We start from the raw sequence: 14,090 nt of genomic DNA on the forward strand, positions 1-14,090 counted from the left end.
TACTCCGCCAACATAGCGTCCTTCCCGGATAAATGGGTGGAGCACTCCTACGTGTGAGATGAGGGTCGTGCCGTCAGACGAAGGTCCCATGGATCTACACTGCCAAGAACGCTTGTGCCTCCTTGGCGAAGCGATGGAGTTGTCCGGTCATGCGGTCATGGAGAAAAGACACGACCTTGACGTCGGGACTCCTTGAGTGTGACAAAGAGTCCCTAGCAGAGGAGGCAAATCGGTCGTGCCCTAGTCGGTATTGTGATTTGGGAGAAGATTGGAAGACATTGGAGCTAGGATGGGAGTCTTGGATACACAAACACGAGTTGGGAAGATGCAAGATAGGTCTTGCGGTAGGCAAGAGATGTTTTGGCTCCTATCTTAATCAGGACGGTAGTTTTGGAATAAAGATATCGGACGTGATTTAATCAGAATAGGACAAAGGAAAAAAAATCATGATGGGACAAAATGCCTTATAATCTGTAATAGAGGGAATACTGTTATATTATTATTTTATTACATCATCATCAACCGATTGTCTTTATATCATTATTTACATCAAGTGTCATATTCTACATTAAACATATAGCCGATAGCTCAAAATCCTATTGCTATCGGCTGGTATCGGCATCGGCTGGAATTACTCCATCGGCTTATCAGCCGATCGGCTCATTGATCTGCTATTTGTATATCTTGTCAGTTGCAGGATCAAACTGGCTAGCACGCTCGTATCTCATGAACCTTTGGACTTGCACTGGAGCTAAGCAGATCTCTCAGGCCGTTGTGTTCGTCGACTTAGTTCGCGCCAATACAGTTCTAGCACCATCAGCCAAGCGCGGATTTTTCATCAACAGTAAGCACGGGGATCCCCAAACCCTCCCCAACGACAGTTTTATATCAGGCCTTATTTTCACATAGTGACTATGTTGAGGATGAAGCTCATGTTGTTGTACATGATAAAACTAGAAATGCCTATTTGATACCGCAATTTCCTTGTTTACATGTTGACTCCACCAATAAACAACAACTATTTGTACTTTGTAGTAAAATTGATTAGTTGCGCAATAATTATGGCAATAATCCAAAATCTGAGAAAAGGCATCACACCTAAACATGTGTTTGAGCTCCCATAAAGAAAGATTATTTCAACCACTGTCAATGCTGTTGTAAGTATTGATTGCTGATTCATTGTATATGACTTTGACACCCTTCTCAATGTTAGCGGCTGGTCGAAGAAAGAGACAAGACGGACTATAGCAATGGAAGAAAATATATAGTTCTTTTGGCCGCACTCTATTATTATAAGGAAGAAGCAGATTGGCTCGAACACTTTTGCTAATTTGGTAATTCGGTGTCACACTGCTACTAGCTAATATCACGGCACTTTCTATATGATGATGAGAAAATGTTGTGATATTTTATTTATCTTGATGATTTATTGAATGCATTGAACCAAAATGATAAATTGATGTGCCTCAATCTAGTTCTTAATGCAAGTATGCTATTAAATATATCCTAATGATCAGGCAATATATTCAAAGCCACAAACTATTTTCCTACAATCATTCCTGGTGAACAATGCACAATTGGACAAATGAGTGAAAACTAGACAAGCCATATGCCATGACTCATGGCTAATTTCCAATCACTAATTATAGCCAGAGATTTATAACACAACAAATATAGTGGCATATGACATATATTTTTATCTCCCACAAATCACATCATTATATTATACCAATCTGAACCTTAAATTTCTTTCGAAAGATATACAGATGCCGTAAGCTACAATTAGAACATATGGTCCCATTAGTTGACTATATACTGATAGTATGTGACACGATGTATTAGAAAAAATTGCGAATAAAAATATTGTGTAAAACTATGTTTTTAACGATTTAAAAGTAAATAAAATTTTTTTAATAAAACATTAAAATCAATATAAAATTTAAATTTAATGTAACCAACCAACCCTGCTAATTGAGCAATTGTATACGAAAAGCACCCGCAGACATCCCTCCACGAAACATCCTGTCTTTCTCTAATCTCTACACACCTGGAAAGCACTCCCCCATCCACCTTTCCCCCCGAATTAATTAAACAACTCGCAAAAATTTATTTATACTTTTCGCCCCAATCCAAATCACCAAACCCCCATCAAAGCCAAAACCAAAACAAACACCCTAAAAAAAAAAACAATTTTCCTTCCCCCATCCTATACAGGCGACGCGAGCAACCACGCGGTCGCAGAAGAAAGAGAGAGAGAGAGATGGCGGCATGAGCACCTCCTCCTGCATCGCCACCTCCCCCGATCCCCCGCAAACCCTAGCGACCGCGCCCCCCACCGCCACCTCCCCTGCGGCGGCGCCCTGGTGAGGAGGGAGGAGGAGGAGGGGGAGGTGGGGAGGGGGGAGGCGACGATGCCGTCGCACGCGGATCTGGACCGGCAGATCTCGCAGCTGCGGGAGTGCAAGTTCCTGGGGGAGGCGGAGGTGAGGGCGCTGTGCGAGCAGGCGAAGGCGATCCTCATGGAGGAGTGGAACGTGCAGCCGGTGCGGTGCCCCGTCACCGTCTGCGGCGACATCCACGGCCAGTTCTACGACCTCATCGAGCTCTTCCGCATCGGCGGGGACTCCCCCGACACCAACTACCTCTTCATGGGTGACTACGTCGGTAAGTTTCTAGCTCGCTACCCCTCTCTCTCTCTCTTCTCCTCCGGCCTCGGACGCGTGTGTTCCCCTTTTGGGCCGATCTGCGGGTTTGGTGTGGTGGTTCGACCAATCGATCTGGTATAAATGGGGCGTGTGAGGTAGGGGATGAATTCGTTAGATCCTGATGCAGTGTTGAGGTGCTGAGGTGTTCGGATTTGGGAGCTTTGAGGCAGTGCTTTGGTCTGATTAATGTGCTGAATTGATGATCATGTTCTTGTTATGTTGTCCCATGGATCGCTAGAATTTTGATGCTAGCCTTTCTTATGTTGTTCGTCTGGATTAGGTATATTAATCAAGTAGAAATTTATGTGAGTATTTATTGCTATTGGACATATTAGGCATGTTGGATTTTTTTTTTCTTGATGGGATGAACGTCCTTGGGCTTTGGAGTGTTTATTCCTTGGATTATATGGAGTCTTACTGTCTTAGGGAACTGATGAGATGTCTGTTAGCCAAGGTTTTGGTTTGCTTCATTTTAAATGTTTCAAGGTTGCATGGAAACGGAGAGCTTGCATGTACTTTCAACATAAATGGCATGTATAGCTTGTTGCCACCGGTACACTAACATACAAGGATCTTGTCGCTTGGTTCCGCTACACTGCTGCCGTGTTGGTTTTGGTAATCGTACATGTCAAGCATTCTTAAACTTGAGGTCATCATGACTATGGTTGTCTATGTGTATTCATTGCATGCTCATGATGTGTATTGATCTGAAATCTGTATGCAATACAACATGTCGGACAAACAGGGCACCATTCAGTTAAGGATTAGACAATTTGTACGGAATGCCTTTTCAGATAAGCAGTTGAATGATATGCCTTTTTTCTATCACAATTACTTTTTCCTGTATTGTGTTTATTTGTTTCTTCTATTTGTAGTTGAATTGATTTTGTTGTCGCTTGCTGCAGACCGTGGTTACTATTCAGTGGAGACTGTTACATTACTAGTGGCTCTTAAAGTCCGTTATAGAGACAGAATCACAATATTGAGAGGAAATCACGAGAGCAGACAAATCACCCAAGTGTGAGTTTCTATTCCTCTGATATGAAAAAAACTCTGAACTGTCTTCAATAGTTGCCAATTGCCAATTTTCAGCACAGTATCTCTATATTGCAATTTTTTGCAAAACATATATGACCATGCTGCAAATCTTACCAAATGATTATGCTTGAAATTGATCTTTTCTGCCTCCTTAGACAAAGAATATATTTTTGTTGGGCATGAATTAGAGTAACAGTTTTTTTTTTTCTGTTGGAAGATCACGATTACATTGTCTCGATATCTTTTGGTTTGTGCGCTTTTTTATTTGCAATACTAGTTAACATGCAAGAAAAACATTGTGACCTTAGTAGCTTTAACTTCCTTGATTAGTTGTATTCAAAAGCTTGTCTTATATAAATACATTGTTTTGATATTGAGCATAGCAATATCCTTGCAAAGGTGAACTAGCATATTAGTTGAACTAGATTCTGTGGCCACATAATATCTGTAAGATGCAAATTCTGGCACAGGCATTATTATATTTGGTTATTCAATTGTTTCCTTGGTACCCCATGGCCTATCCCCTGGGTATTTTGTTAGTCAACTTGTTCGATTTTAGAATCAGGAGGATTGCATCCTGTTTCTAGTTTTCATAGATGATACTCCACTTCCATATGGTTGAATACCCTCTAATAGGGGTAACATAATGGCTGTATGGTGTCATGCCAAACGTCAGAAATCCTATAAGCTGAATAAGGAATCTGTCTCTTGTCTTGGTATGGAAATTCATGCCATGTAATTCAACACTCTATTCTCAGTCTACATCTTATTAGATATGGAATTGTGGATTGAGTTAAAATAGTAATCTGGAGTTGATTATAAAGAGGAATTCAAACATTGATGAATTGTTAAAATTATGCAGTGGCAGAGTCACGGATCGCCTATTTTAGTGGTTATGTGTGCAGATGACTATGAAAACGTTATACTTTGTAGGAGCCTGACAACCCTCAACAGCAAAAACTTTTAGAAAGACTTACAAAGTTAAAATAATTTCTTGCAACGTAACACCCGTAAAAAACAACCTGGTTGCTTATTATGCAGGCAGTCTATTTAAACAACGATTTGCATTTCAACAGATATATCAATGACAATAAACAATCATTTAAGAAACAAATTCCTTGTTCTTAAAAGGCATGGAAAGTAATCACCAATTGCTGGCTTATTTGGTTGACTCGGGCTCCAGGCTACGACACCAACTGAACTCTGAATATTCCATTTCATGGAGAAAACAACAAAAGGTGATTTGTTATCTGAACTGGTGATCCAAAATGGCCAAAGGCATCCCTGCTAACCACTCTTGATTAAGAGGTCATGGAACAAAACACATTTATTTTTCTTGGACTCAGCACGGTATCTGGTACTGTAGTTTTTAGCTAGCATGATATCATAAGAATTAGATCATGTAATGTTGATGTCGCTTTATAAATCATAAAGTTTGGTAAATTACATGACTTTTTTTGGTTAGAAACCTAAAGAAAGAAATAATGCAAATTAGCAATAAAGATCATCAATTTATATTTTGAAATAATTAGCTGCGTAAGTATGTTTTGGGACTTTGTAAGTTGGGTTATGCGTTGCATGAGATTTGAGTTGCAGAGTTATTTAGAAATAATTTACAAGGGCTCCCAGCTTCTGACTCCCTAATCTGATCTAACAACCCCACATAGAAGTTTAGGTATTGGCAGCCAATGATCTACTGGAGGTTTAAGCCAAATTCCTAGAATATGATGAATAGATCTCAACTTTATGCTGACTTGCTGCCATGAACTTTCTTAAAGTAAAAAAGTTATGATTGCTCTGGGTCTGAAGATTGATGTAGCAAGAATCCTACTTTATAATGTTCTTGTCATGACATGAACTTTTGCCAATTTCTTCTGCTGCATTCTACTTTGTAAAATGCAAGCACACCCACTGTGCTAGGGTGTTCTTGACATGCAGTGTTTGGATACAGGTATGGCTTCTATGACGAATGCTTACGGAAGTATGGAAATGCAAATGTTTGGAAGTACTTCACGGACTTGTTTGATTATTTGCCTCTCACAGCTCTTGTAGAAAACCAGGTTAGCTCTTTTTGCCAAATGTTTGTTCTATTAATATGGACATTGAACTCAGCTTGTCCATGTATATGGCATACCTGACAAGAGGAAAAATTTCATTTTGTAGGTCTTTTGCCTCCATGGCGGTCTCTCGCCGTCATTGGATACATTGGATAACATTCGTGCCCTCGATCGCATACAGGAGGTATGCAACACTTCACCCATACCTTTGAGCTAGTGATCTAATTATGCATCATTTTGCACCATCGTCTTTACTTGCCATGTCTCCATAGTCCATAGGCACCCTCCTTTTGAACTGGAGGTAATGCTCATTCATGATAGCTTGAGAACAGGTCCAGGAGTGTTAAATAATTGAACCTATATTAGAGGATAGCATATACCATTCTTTGCCATTGGATGATTCGGTGTGCTCTAATAATTTATCTGCATCGTTTCACGTGCATGGCTCGAATGGCATTCTTCTCATATATGTTGATCTCACACAATAACTTTATATTAATATACATAAAATGTTCTGGGTGAGGATCAAATGATATACAAAGGTTGATATACCCCCTCCAGGTTGATAATACTTGTAGTTTTGGACGAGTACATGGTCTCGAAAAAACAACTTTGACCACTATTTTCTATTATAATATATATAGAAATATCAACAAATATATGATTCTATTGAAGTACTTTTTAAGACTAATCTATACATATGGTCTGCATATTTCTGAGACAGATATTTTGGAAATTATTCATAGTCAGATTTTAAAGTTTGACATCAGCCTTGTCTAGAACGACAACTATTATCAACCTGGAGGGAGTAATAGGTTCCAGTTACGCGATTTTCTGATGTACCATAGTGTGTTCTTTTTTACAAGATGCAATGGGATATGGGAGAAGAGCTCAGAAATTAAACAAACTAAAAGATCAATATTCCTGTACAATTTGCTTAAGTAGTTACAGATATTTCTTACTTTATTGTTGGCCAAGCATTTGGTAAGACTAAACAGGACCTCACTCGCCATGACCATTCACAAATAATATTATGCTTGCTGGTTTAGTGTTAGTACCTGCTATGCCTATATATCAAATTTGTTGGTTCGTGCCATTGTTCGTACATAGCTTAAACTAGTAACTAAAGGTGGCCCTCATTGAGCAATTGTGCGTAATAGTGACCGTCTTTGTGTAGAACATATGTGCTGTATTTGCACACTTTTTTGTCTTGATAATTTATAGTTTATGGAAATCATATGTTTTGACTTATGCACCCTGTTCTCTTTAATGGTTATAGGTCCCTCATGAAGGGCCCATGTGTGATCTTTTGTGGTCTGACCCGGACGATCGATGTGGGTGGGGAATTTCTCCAAGAGGGGCAGGATACACGTTTGGGCAAGATATTGCACAACAATTCAACCATACTAATGGCCTTACCCTTATTTCAAGGGCCCATCAACTTGTGATGGAAGGCTTCAATTGGTGCCAGGTTGGTATAAAATGTTCCATTTGCTTGTTTTCATTCGTCCCACTCTGAGAGCCCTGTTCACATAATTATTATTGGTCTTACTATGTTAGGCTAATCCATTTTGGTATTCATAATAATTTCTGGTGCTTTAGCTAAGTTATAGACTCATAGTTGCATGCTGATGCTGATTGCTGAATCTAGTAATCATTATGATGTTATGGTACCTGAACTTCGCATTATATAAGTTTTAGTAGCTTGTTCAACCCTTCAGTGATCTGTTAAACAATGACAACCCCTTCGGCCCTTCCCCCACATAGTTTATGCTGTATAGTGATTGCTGATTATTATCTAGGAGGCATAACATATTTACAATCTATGGCGGACATAAAGAATGCAACGCTTGATACAGTTCTATAAGATGAGCAGAACTTTTCTTGGTTTGGATGTATGGTATGTGGTTTGTTGTTGATCCTAGTATTATTACTATATGTTTGGTTTTCATGTATCATCACATAGGAGCATGTACATAGAACCTTACCTTACCATCAGTGACCTGCACTTGAGCACCAAATTGGAAAATTCTAACAAAAAGCTTGATACTTAATGACAATGATTGTTATGCAGGACAAGAACGTTGTCACGGTGTTCAGCGCCCCAAACTACTGTTACCGCTGTGGTAACATGGCAGCAATTCTAGAAATCGGGGAGAACATGGATCAGAACTTCCTACAGTTCGATCCAGCCCCACGACAAATAGAGCCGGACACAACGCGCAAGACCCCCGACTACTTTTTGTAATCGTGGCGTTGATCTTTTTTTTTTTAACTCCCGCTGTTGATGTTCCTCTCTGCTGCGTCTGGTTTTATGTAGATCTTCGTCCTTAGAAAATGGGTTCCCTCCTCGAGCCAAGCTGTACCCCCCATTCTTTGTTTGGAAATTTTGTTGCAGCTCCTCAACTTCCATAGAACATGTTAAAACGTACATGGCGTTGTTTTTTCCTTTTTCCTTTTTTATGTACCTCCCATTTTGTATTATTCTGAGACAGGAGAGATGGGAAGCTGCAATAGAGTTGTCTCGTGACATAAATTTTTGGTCTCCCGAAAAGATGCATGGCCTGGTGGTGTATATGCGCTGTATATGGGAAGCTGCTGTTGGAAGTTCATGATTAAGGAATAAATCCCAGTGTCGTTTGTGTGGATCTACTGCTGCGGCATTTCAGTGGGGGCACCCGACAGGAGTTAGGCGAATACGGATGAGGATTAGGTACATTATTACAAGGAATTATCCAGCTGGCTTACCATTCGCATCTTTGAACTCCACCCCCCAAAAATATGTTTGGTGGCTGACCGATGACCTGGCGTGTTGACCTGCTGAGAACACTGCACTCCCTCTCCCGCTGAATCGACGAGTCACAGGGGATCCTCTCAGCAGCAGCTCTGGACCTCTGGGTACTTCTTAAAAAATTCTGTTCTGTGAAATTTATTTTTAAAATATTTAATTTATCCTTGTAATAATAAAATATATAATCCGCGATAATGATTCGGTGAATAATTTGTTTAAAACGCTAGTACAATAACAAACGCTCGTTCCCCTAACATCTAATTACACAGTATATTACACTCCAGTTAGAAATATTTAAACACTGACCATAAATTTAAAATAAGTTCATAAAATCTACTTCCTCTGTTCCAGAATATAATAATTTTTAGTGTTTAGAATTTATCTTAAAATATAACAACTTTTTCGCCAATATTCTCTTCCTAATCAATCACAACTCTCAACCATTCAATTTTTTTTACCTACATTCACTTCTCATCCAATTATACATTTCCCACATTTAATTCTATATACTTTCTTAATAACTGTGTCCATAAAAAAGAACTTATATTTTACGACGGAGGGAGTAAATAAATATTTATGATTGGGGTTTACTCCCTCCGTCCAAAAAAAACCCAATTCTAGAGATAAATCTGGACACTTAGAATTGGACTTTTTTTTTTTGGGACGAAGGGTGTAAGTAACAACACCAGTCTCTCTTGCACATATTGCATCACCACAAAAAATAACTAAATATTTTCCCCCATTGATTTAGTGCTCTATGAAGCACAAGTGGTTCCAATAATCAACTGATCATCCGACAGTAACACGACCCACACCCTGACTTTAAGCAAAACATATGCATACTTGTTCAATGGCTGCATCTTCCACCAGGGGCGAAGCCAGGATAAATGGTCGACGGGGTCAATACTAATTTAGTGTATGATACATTGTTAGATCTTCTAAAATAGCGGGGGGGTTTTTTTTTCAAGAATCGCTCCATAATACTTTGCTTGCCTATTTATCTCTACTACATAAAAACAGAATTTATCATCCACCCTGAAAGAAAAAATACGGGGAAAAACCAGACCCAACAGAAAACTAAATAACGGGGAAAGTAATTTCATCCCTCGAGGGGATATCCCTCGTTTCGTTCATCTCATCTAAATAGCTAGATTAATACGAAATATATCACTCCACAAATATGCAAGTTAAAATTTAACTTCTACAAATTGAAACAAAAATAACAAATATAAATGCGAATGTACGATAACTATTTTCAGTTTATTTTTTTATTGTAACTTGTAGAAGTCAAATTTGATTTTGCATGTTTGTAGAGTGATATATTCCTTATCAACCTATGTTGTCAATTTTTTTATAACTATTTAGATGACATGCAAACAATGAGGGGATATCCCCTCGAGGGATGAAAATCCATATCCTAAATAATGCTACGAGCAACCATTGGCCCATAGGAGATTGTTGCAACGCACGGACATGTCTATAAATTATACTACCTCCGTTTCAGGGTATAAGACTTTCTAGCATTGCCCATATTCATATAGATATTAATGAATCTACATATTATGTATAGATTCATTAATATCTATATAAATGTGATCAATTCTAGAAAGTCTTATAACCTGAAACGGAGGAAGTATTAAAAACCGGACATAATTAATATGTAAACAAAGTAGACATTAAATGCACAAATACTCACTGCTAAGATTACCAAAATGTATATTGGGCCTTTGGGCTGACGTATAATCATTAGCGCTAGCTAATTCCTATTTGTTGCTTGCTAATCTCAAACGTGTCGTTTCAAGTTGCTAATTAATCAGGCTATAACAAATCATGGTTACCGGGGTCTAGTGTTTTTATCGACCGGGGTCATACACGGTAAAATTAAGTGGAGTAAGAAACGTACACAAGAAATCGTCGGGGTCAGTGGACCCCGATAGATGGCTATAGCTTCGCCCCTGTCTTCCACTAAAGTTCAAACCTGCAGTTCCAAGATGCTCACTCCATTAGCGGCCACTAGCCAGTGGCTTCTTAATAACTCTTGAAAGATCAACTCCAAAGCTGCAGCTCCACCAAAAATGGTTGCAAGCTCTGCCTCTCTGCTCCTCTTCACTCTGATCCACCCACTTTTGTGCATCTCAGCTCAAGATTTCCTCAAGCCAGGCTCCTCCCTGTCTGTACAGGATGTGCTCCATTCACCGGATGGCACTTTCACCTGTGGCTTCTACAAAATCTCCCCCAATGCCTCCACCTTCTCTATCTGGTTCTCCAACTTGACCGAAAACCCCGTCGTCTGGAGCGCAAATCCTCTCCACCCTGTGTACACCTGGGGATCCAAAGTTGAGTTGAAATTCGATGGTGGCATGTTTTTGAAAGATTATGCTGGCCAGATTGTGTGGGCTAACAACGTTAGCTCTTCAGATACCCAGTATGCTCAAGCTCAGCTCTTGGACACCGGGAACCTCGTTGTGAAGGGCGAAAGTGGTAACACTCTGTGGCAAAGCTTTGATTCTCCTACTGATACATTGTTACCCACTCAGAGCATCACTGCTGCTACAAAGCTTGTGTCTACAAATAGGTTACTTGTTCCTGGCCATTACAGTTTCCGTTTCGATGATCAGTACTTACTTTCACTGTTTGATGATGAGAAGAACATATCTTTTATCTACTGGCCAAACCCTAGTATGACTATTTGGGCAAAGCTAAGAAGTCCATTCAACAGCACCACAAATGGGGTTCTTGACAGCTGGGGACATTTCCTTGGAAGTGATAATGCAACATTCATAGCTGCTGATTGGGGTCCTGGCACAGTGAGGAGACTAACACTGGATTATGATGGCAATCTCAGGCTGTACAGTCTTGATAAGGTAGACAGAACATGGTCAGTGACATGGATGGCATTTCCTCAGCTCTGCAAAGTACGCGGTTTGTGCGGTCAGAATGGAATATGTGTGTATACACCTGTTCCTGCCTGTGCTTGTGCCCCTGGTTACGAGATCATCGACCCAAGTGACCGGAGCAAAGGTTGCAGCCCAAAGGTCAACCTCAGTTGTGATGGACAGAAGGTGAAATTTGTTGCACTCCGCAATACTGATTTCTTGGGGTATGATCTGAGTGTTTATCGTTTTGTTCCTCTTGGATTCTGCAAGAACATATGCTTGAAAGACTGCAGGTGTAAGGGTTTCGCCTACTGGGAAGGAACTGGTGATTGCTATCCAAAGTCTGTTCTTCTTGGTGGTGTAACACTAAGTAACTTTGGCAGCACTGGTACCATGTATCTCAAGCTTCCTGAGGGAGTAAATGTGTCAAGGTCCTCATTTCCCCATTCACAGCCTCTTGGTCCTAAATATGGCCCTAACTGTAATACAACAAACAACATTTCCATAGCAGATTTTTTGGATACACTTAATAGTGGGCAGAGCATATCAAAGTTTTTGTATTTCTACGGGTTCTTATCAGCGATATTTCTGGCGGAGGTATTATTTGTTTTATTAGGATGGTTTATTTTGAGGAGGGAGGCCAAACAACTCAGAGGAGTATGGCCAGCTGAGGCCGGATATGAAATGATAGCTAACCATTTTCGCAGGTACACCTACAGAGAGTTGGTGTTGGCCACTAGAAAATTTAAGGATGAGCTTGGAAGGGGAGCATCAGGCGTCGTATACAAGGGAGTCTTGAAAGACAATAGGGTAGTGGCCGTGAAAAAGTTGGTAGACGTAAACGAAGGTGAAGAAGAATTCCAGCATGAATTGAGTGTGATTAGCAGGATTTACCATACAAATCTAGTGAGGGTTTGGGGATTCTGTTCTGACGGTCCACACAGGATATTGGTTTCAGAATTTGTGGAGAATGGTTCGTTGGACAAAATCTTGTTTGGCAGTGGGGGCTCACAGAACTTACTTGGATGGACACAAAGATTCAATATTGCTCTTGGGGTGGCAAAAGGATTGGCATATCTTCATCATGAATGTTCTGAGTGGGTCATCCACTGCGACATGAAACCTGAAAATATATTGTTGGGCGAGAATATGGAGCCGAAGATCGCCGACTTTGGCCTTGCAAAGCTCCTGAACAGAGATGGATCTAACATAGACATATCACGGATCCGAGGAACAAGAGGTTATTTGGCACCTGAATGGGTTTACAGTCTGCCAATAACAGCGAAGGTAGATGTGTACAGCTTCGGAGTCGTGCTCCTCGAATTGCTGAAGGGAGCTCGTGTTTCAGAATTGGAAAAGAATGATGATGAGGACGTGAAAATGGCCCTGGGAAGGGTAATCAGGCTATGCTCAGAGCAACTTAAGTCAGATGGCGACGATCAGTTTTGGATTGCCGACTTCATTGACACCCGATTGAATGGCCAATTCAACAGCGCACAAGCAAGAATGATGATGGAATTGGCTGTTTCATGCCTTGAAGAAGATAGAGTCAGAAGACCTACCATGGAATGTGTGGTGCAGAAACTTGTATCAGTTGATGAAGTCAGTAGCACACCAACAGGAGGAAGTGAGGAACCACATTCAACCAGAACTTCATCACTAATAAGTTATTAAAGTCTATGCAAGAAGAGGGTCCAGATATAGAAGAAGTAATATTTGTGCAATAGCTAACTACTACTGTAACTAGTAATATTTACACAATAATCATGCTATATCTGTTGTAAAAACTCCAGCAATAACTGGAAGGCTGGAAAGTGTGCCCCAGAACAAGGGAATGTCGGTGACATGTTCATAGACATGCCTCTTTCAGTGAAAAGTGTAATGCTGATATTGAGAGATAATTTTATAATTACTTGTTTTACATGTATTAAATTTTCACCTATTTCACTTATTTCTACGGGCAGATTTAAGACCAGCTTCTGTGCTACATAACTAATAGACGCAACACCACCACAAATTGAATGTCCAAAGCAGTTCTGGGCTCAATCGTGTAATAGGACAGAGAGGAGAAATTGTCCATCCCAAACACATGGATGAACCAAACCAACATTTTAACAAGATAATAAGTACTACAATCCCTCGATATCTTGGAAAGAAAATGCCCAATACTACTTGTCTACGTCTACAGCAACCTTGACTGACGCAGCAACTAATATACAGTACGTCCACACGGTGGCTGTGTGCAATAAAATGAACAATAATAGATCATGTACTACTAGTAGCATTTCCCAGATCGGACGATTATCACCCAAAACACTTGGCAATATAGATTGTTCAGTTGGAAGAACAGAAGCGGTAGCGCGAAGTAGCCACTTTTCCCCATCCTCTACTACGGGACTTACCTGTCGAGTGGCGGACGTGGAGGCGGGCGGAGCATCGGTTTTGGGCGGTGAAGCTGCGGATCGGGTGGTCTCCGGACGCCGCCCTTGCGCCGCGCGCGGCCGCGACCGGACCACAAGGGCGTGCGAGCTGCTGCATCTGCTGAAGGTGGGCCGCCGCCGGCCGCGGAACAAAGACACCTAAAGCTAATTAACACCTACTATAATAAATCATTTCTTTGCTG

The 14,090-nt window shown here is 40.5% G+C and overlaps 2 protein-coding genes across 2 annotated transcripts; both read left to right on the plus strand.

Moving 5' to 3' along the window:
* Positions 1-2,181: 2,181 nt before the first annotated feature.
* Positions 2,182-8,451, plus strand: LOC4341364 (serine/threonine-protein phosphatase PP2A-1 catalytic subunit-like). The gene is made up of 6 exons (NM_001421635.1): positions 2,182-2,664; positions 3,611-3,725; positions 5,695-5,803; positions 5,907-5,984; positions 7,080-7,271; positions 7,875-8,451. The coding sequence occupies exons 1-6, from the start codon at positions 2,412-2,414 to the stop codon at positions 8,046-8,048; spliced, it is 921 nt and encodes a 306-aa protein (NP_001408564.1). The 5' UTR covers positions 2,182-2,411; the 3' UTR covers positions 8,049-8,451.
* Positions 8,452-10,257: 1,806 nt separating this feature from the next.
* LOC9268658 (putative receptor protein kinase ZmPK1) lies at positions 10,258-13,399 on the plus strand. The gene has a single exon (XM_015786015.3). It carries the CDS (start codon positions 10,667-10,669, stop codon positions 13,139-13,141), a length of 2,475 nt encoding a protein of 824 aa, XP_015641501.1. The 5' UTR covers positions 10,258-10,666; the 3' UTR covers positions 13,142-13,399.
* The last annotated feature ends 691 nt before the right edge of the window (positions 13,400-14,090 follow it).

This window comes from Oryza sativa, chromosome 6 (assembly GCF_034140825.1).
Source record: "Oryza sativa Japonica Group chromosome 6, ASM3414082v1".
NCBI classification, from domain to species: domain Eukaryota; kingdom Viridiplantae; phylum Streptophyta; class Magnoliopsida; order Poales; family Poaceae; genus Oryza; species Oryza sativa.